The sequence below is a fragment of the Pinus tabuliformis genome, chromosome 9, assembly GCF_031772625.1.
Source record: "Pinus tabuliformis cultivar Carrire ecotype Pingquan chromosome 9, CPIR1, whole genome shotgun sequence".
Lineage (NCBI taxonomy): Eukaryota > Viridiplantae > Streptophyta > Pinopsida > Pinales > Pinaceae > Pinus > Pinus tabuliformis.
In genome coordinates this window covers 1802419041-1802425251 of record NC_142307.1, presented here as the reverse complement: position 1 = coordinate 1802425251, position 6211 = coordinate 1802419041, and the positions used below count along the sequence as shown (strand labels likewise).

Genomic DNA, 6211 nt, shown 5'->3' with positions numbered 1-6211 from the left:
GTTAATCACCGACTAATACCTAAATGAGTCTTAACTTTGGCTCATCGTTTTGCCGAAATTTTGAATTCATGTATTTTTCAATGAAGAAAACTCCAACCATACAAACCATTCAGATACAACTATGCATGACTGCATAATTACTGTAGCTGCCCTGAAAATTGATGTATGATAAATGTAATGTTTTCCATTATTTGGAAGCAAAAAAAATTATAGCCATTGCAGTTATTGCAGTGTCTCATGCGATTTATTAGCCTAACTGAGCATTCTTAATAATCTATTTTACGTGGGTACTTCTACTGCCACAAGGGCTCTTCAAGAATGAATCCCATGTACCCAATCAGCTTGGAATAAACTATCACATATATCTAGAGAATCCAATTAATAAGCCCACCATTCATTATGTAAATTTTCTCCACATCTGGAAGCAGTTTAATCTTCAAATGCAGTATATCATATTACACCTATGTTTATAAGCAAAGATCGATCTATGTGAAACATTTTTTCACATTAAAATATGTTATGCATGCCTGTGTGATCGGTTATGGCCGAGGGCTAGGAGCTGGAGGACGACTGAATATCCTATATTGCACTGGCTTCTTGGTTGGTCGCTTTGGAACAGGTGGCGGATCAGATCTCCCGTAATCATCAGATTCTGAGTTTGCATCTTCGTCTTCAATTTCACTGCCTTTCTGTTCCTCCATGAAGCTTCTGATGCTTCCTTTTGTTCTTTTATTTGCCTCACTATTTGCATTAAACCCTTCCTGCGAAAACAGAAACTACCATTGGAATCTGATATTCTGACAACACTTCAAATTAAATGTTATGACGCTCTATTACATGATAAAAGAAACTCATTAGTATCAAAAATCTTGAAATGCTTTTATTTTTTTGAGTATTGAGCATCATTGGATGTTAATTGCGAATTCCTGAATATTTTCGAAATCTGATGAGAAGTGATTTCAATAGTTTGATTTGGTTTCTATCTATTAAATTTTGGCAATATTTTGAAACTTATAATCATCCTCCGGAATTCACAGATATAACACCCAACTCAAATTTTCATTCAAAGTTAAATCGATCTATGCTAATTTGCTGTATTCATCCTAATTATTTCAATCGGGAGCATTGAGCATCAGTAATTATTTCAGTTGGAGTTAGATGGTATTTTTCTGAGTATTGAGCATCATTGGAGGTTGATTGCAAATTCCTGAATATTTCAGAAATATGATAAATAGAAGTGATTTGAACTGTTTAATTTAGTTTTTATTTATTAAATTTCAGTAATATTTTGAAAACCTAAAATAGTCTTACTAGTATTCAAATTTTTAGAGAGGTCACTTATATGCGCTAAATATGCTTTTTAGTGTAAAAAGATATAAACAATATGAAAATAAGTCTTCACTCCCAGTGTAAATATGTCTTTAATGTAAAAAGATACAAATAATATGAAAACAGGTGCTCACCAATTCCGACCTTACCTTTAAAATTTTGATATTTGAAATCTATTTGCAAAAAATCCCACCAGTATTCACTCTCTTATCTATATTCACATGCTCAAATTTTCATTAAAAGTTAAATCGATATATGCTGATTGGCTATATGCACCCTGATTGTTTCATTCGGAGTTAGATCGACCTATGCTAATTAGCTATATTCATCCAAAATTTTCTATTTTATTTGGTTACCCTCACATGCAAAACTAATAAAAGTAATCCATAGCTCCCCCGGATCAAAAGCTTCAAGCTCAATTAGATGAAATCAGCATGCATATATATCTCATTCAAATGCGTTTGAAAACTATACATTACCATGACTCCTCTTTCACCATGGTTCAAACTGACCCTACAAGAAACCTCTCTATCACCTGCACAGATCTTTAGGGTTTCAGAAACCAACCCTACTATTATGAGTCATGACAACAGATGAATAAAAAGTTAAAACACACAACAAATAAAACCAGGTGAATAAAAAGTTAAAACACACCATGAGAATGGGACCTGGCCAGTGCCCAGATAGTGATATGGGTACAGAAGATGAAAAGCAATGGCAATATACAAACATACTTCATTCTGTATCCACTTCTTCTCTCACTCCTTTTACAGATGGGTGGACGAAGATAGCAGTGTTAAAGCCATCATTGGCACCCACTGATCTTATTGATTTGAGGTTGTATCGAGCGAGGTACCAAACAGCAGAGCCATGGAGAAGCTGCAGGTATGAGGCGGTGCAGAGCCTCTCGAGTAACGTGTTGAGTGGTCCTCAGAATCATGCTTGTAATGGCATTCAATTACATTAACAAGGTGTCAGTATATGAGTATTTAATGCTCTCCTTGGTTTGAATGTCTTCAGCTGCTTTAATTGCTTGCAGTCTGAAATCCACACTGTAATATACTCGGATACGCCAGAACGCAAGCTGTTACCATGCATCAACAATTTTACTTTGTGATCCATCCAAAGATACAGCATATAATGTTCCTTTTTATGCTTGAAATTCAACTTTGATGTGTACAACCGACATGGTTAAGTTAAATATGGGATAGACTAGGTTAGTTTAAATATGGGATAGGATAGATTTGTTAGGTATTGATTTAAATCGTCATTTACCACAACCATGGAAACTGTGCACATGGGTAAGGTTAAATTGCTAACATCCATGTTCATATGATTAGTATCATGGCAAGCAAACACATTTACATTTATAAACAAAAATTCAAAACAAGATCATGAAAGTTGCATAGACAAATTAAAATGTACAAGTTATCATTTATTTAGATATTAAATTAGATCTATTTAAAATCATTAAAAGAAATCACTAAAATAAATAATTGTTGTTTCCTGGCCCAAATTTAATTTTCGCAACCAATGTGTTTAGCTCATAATAAATATAATGTTGTAATAGCTTCATACAATCTTTTCTCAATTTCTTCTTTAAAAATTTAATCTCTCAACACATAATAAACTATTAAATTAAAATGTTTTAACCATTAAAAAATAGTTTTAATTATTTTATACATATATATCAATCAAGTGAATTAATATTGTGAGAGAGATATTCAAATATTTTAATTGAGTTAGAGTATGAATTTTTTTTTATTTATGGTGAATATTAAAAAAAAATGTTATTATTATTTGTTTACATGTCATGTTTTAATTTTATGATAAGCATTCAAGGAATTATGATCATGATCATGATTAACATTTATTAAGACTGAAATGGTTTTTAGGAACTTGAGAAGGTGAGGAATTACTCAGGAATTTTTATCATTTTATTCTATGCTCAAACAACATTGAGACACGTGTCTCAAAATCACCTTAGTGTTCTTGACTTAAAAGGTTTAAGGTAAAGGTTGGTAGTATGATAAATATTGTGAAATTTAGATCTCATGTGAGTATAAGTTAGACAATCTAATATAAAGTGCCTTACATCTTCAACCCTCTTTCATCCTGCGTTCTTTGAAAATTGGCCAACATCTAGTTTCACTATGAAGTTCATGAGAACTTACTCTTATTTAAGCAATGTTTATTTTCTTCTTTATCCATCAAGATGGAGAGATATTTTGGGTTTTCAATATTTGGATTGATTACCTCCTTATAATATATTAGCTTCCCTTTTCCCTCTAAATGTTTATCACCTCATAGTTTCTCCTTAAATTTTGTTGTAATAATATTTTTAATATTTTCCTTATTCTGCAAAATTATCTCCTCATTTATCCCTGAATGGTCTAGCCAAGATTAAGCATCCTCATGGCATCCTTGCTTGAGCCAACAATGGTGATTTTCGCTAGAGTTAGAAACAACTTTAAGAAGCTTCTTGTCTTCCATGTTTCTTAACTTCTTCTTATACATAAGATATCTAATCATAGTCATGCTTTCAATGGGGGAAAGGCTTGTTTCAATGAGGAGGATATGATTGGAAGTATTTTCTTTAATCTTGATATTGTAGGTTATAAAAAAAATCATGCTTTCAATGGGGGAAAGGCCCGTTTCAATGAGGAGGATATGATTGGACGTATTTTCTTTAATCTTGATATTGTAGGTTATAAAAAAGAATTGGATTTGTTCTATCTTTCTCCATAACTCTATAGAGATACTACAATCCCAAACCTCAAACCCATATAAAATAATAGGAGCGACAAATATCTCAAAGAGTAGTTTTTCTTATCCCATATCCAAAGATTTGTTGGTGTATGATTGTTTCAAGCCCATAATAAGCTTTCCATCCTCCATTTATCCTTATATCAATGTTATAATTCGAGTTGAGCTTGTGATGGATATTGATTCCAAGATATTTGTGTCAGGCCAGGTTAACTCCAGAAATTAATGAGCGCAAGAAAGAACTGATAATTTTATTCATTAGCCAACTATTATTTATACATACATAAAACAGATCATTTCATCTTCTAGATGACTGTCCAGTTCACCCATCCGTTTCGGATTAGGTGTCAACATTCCCCCCCTTAATCTGAAGGGATGTTGGTGAGTCCAAGCATCGTTCTGAATCTTTCAAGCTTTTCTCTTCCAAGCGCTTTGGTGAAGATGTCTGCAATTTGCTCGTTTGTGGAACAATGACGGAGATGGATTGTTTTGGCCTCAACATGATGTCGGATCAGATGATATTTAGTATTGATGTGCTTAGTACGATCATGGAACTTTGGGTTCTTGGCCAACTTTATTGCAGAGGTGTTATCAATCATGAGTGGAGTTGATTGTATTTTTTTTACCTGCAAATCTTCAAGAATTTTCCTGAACCACACAATTTCTTTCGTTGCTTCAGCTGCTGCCACATATTCTTCTTCTGTTGTGGAATCTGATGGTACTGATTGTTTGCGTGATCTCCAGGAGACAGCTCCTGATCCAAGACTCATAGCATATCCTGAAGTAGATACCCCAGTTTCTTTGTCTCCATCGAAGTCTGAATCAGAGTATCCAATCAAGTTGAAGTCGTCCACCTGTGTATACTTGATTCCAAGGTCTTGAGTTCCCTTCAAGTACCTTAGAACTCTTTTTGCAGCAGACCAATGTCCCTCACAAGGCTTTTGCATAAACCTGGAGAGGATTCCAACAACAAATGAAATGTCTGGTCTGGTAGTAGTGAGGTAGATGAGACTTCCTACAAGCTGTCTATACTTTGTTGCATCCTTAAATTCCTTTCCTTCAATAGATGTGAGCTTCAAGTTTTGTTCCATTGGAGTACAAAGGGGATTGCACTCTGTCATGCCAAATCTGTTTAACAAATCTCCAATGTATTTCTTTTGAGAAAGAAATATGGACTTTGGATGTTGGGTTACTTCAATGCCAAGATAGTAATGAACATAGCCCAAATCAGTCATTTCAAAAAAAATTCCTAATTCTTTCTTTATGGATGCAATATAGCTTTCATTGTTCCCTGTCATTAAATGATCATCTACATATACCACAAGATATACAACTGTTTTGCCAACTTTCTTGACAAATAAAGTTGCATCATCAAGATCAAAATGATTGAAGTTGAGTTTCAGAAGATGCTCAGTTAGTTTTTCATACCAGGCTCGTGGTGCTTGTTTGAGGCCATACAAGGACTTCACAAGTTTGCATACTTTGTGTTCATGTCCTTTCACAGCAAATCCTTCAGGCTGGGACATAAAAACATTCTCTTTTAGATCTCCATTCAAGAATGCAGTTTTTACATCCATTTGATGGACTTTCCAACCGTTCTGAGCAGCTAGTGCAAAGAGTGTCCGGATGGTGGCCCATTTTGCTGTGGGAGCAAAAGTTTCCTCATAATCGACCCCTTCCTTCTGTGCAAAACCTTTTGCCACAAGCCTAGCTTTGTGCTTGTCAAGTGAGCCATCAGCTTTGTACTTGTTCTTGTAGACCCACTTGCAACCAATTGGTTTGGTTCCAAATGGAGGATCAACCAGCTTCCAAGTGCCATTCTTTATGAGGGCATCATACTCCTTCTGCATCGCTTCTTTCCATTCATCATGAGAAGCAGCTTCTTTGAAGGAAGTTGGTTCAAAATCTGTAGACAAGTTCAATTCACAATCATAAGTAACATCCATATCAACAGGTGAATTAGAGTTATCTACATCACCTCCATCTTGTCGGTTTGTATTTCTGGTTCCTATTTTTCCAATTTCATCAGGATGAACACTTTCAAGTGTCTTTGTCAGCCACTTTGGGGGACCTTTCTGAGATGGTCCAGGCTGTTCTGTTGATTGAGTTGGGACTG

General features: G+C 34.7%; 1 protein-coding gene across 1 annotated transcript; it reads right to left on the bottom strand.

The window, feature by feature from the left end:
- Positions 1-448: 448 nt before the first annotated feature.
- LOC149155968 (uncharacterized) lies at positions 449-2316 on the bottom strand. The gene is made up of 3 exons (XM_089441460.1): positions 1984-2316; positions 1809-1864; positions 449-761 (listed from the first exon to the last, which is right to left on the bottom strand). The coding sequence occupies exons 1-3, from the start codon at positions 2066-2068 to the stop codon at positions 540-542; spliced, it is 363 nt and encodes a 120-aa protein (XP_089297586.1). The 5' UTR covers positions 2069-2316; the 3' UTR covers positions 449-539.
- Positions 2317-6211: the final 3895 nt, after the last annotated feature.

What these genes read in the sequence shown, in the direction of transcription:
- LOC149155968 (XM_089441460.1), bottom strand. Translation starts at nt 2,068, where the DNA reads ATGAAGTATGTTTGTATATTGCCATTGCTTTTCATCTTCTGTACCCAT. An exon ending in GGCCAGGTCCCATTCTCATG is followed by an intron (nt 1,865 to 1,983) that starts GTGTGTTTTAAC and finishes AGATCTGTGCAG; the next exon opens with GTGATAGAGAGGTTTCTTGT. An exon ending in ATGGTGAAAGAGGAGTCATG is followed by an intron (nt 762 to 1,808) that starts GTAATGTATAGT and finishes CTGTTTTCGCAG; the next exon opens with GAAGGGTTTAATGCAAATAG.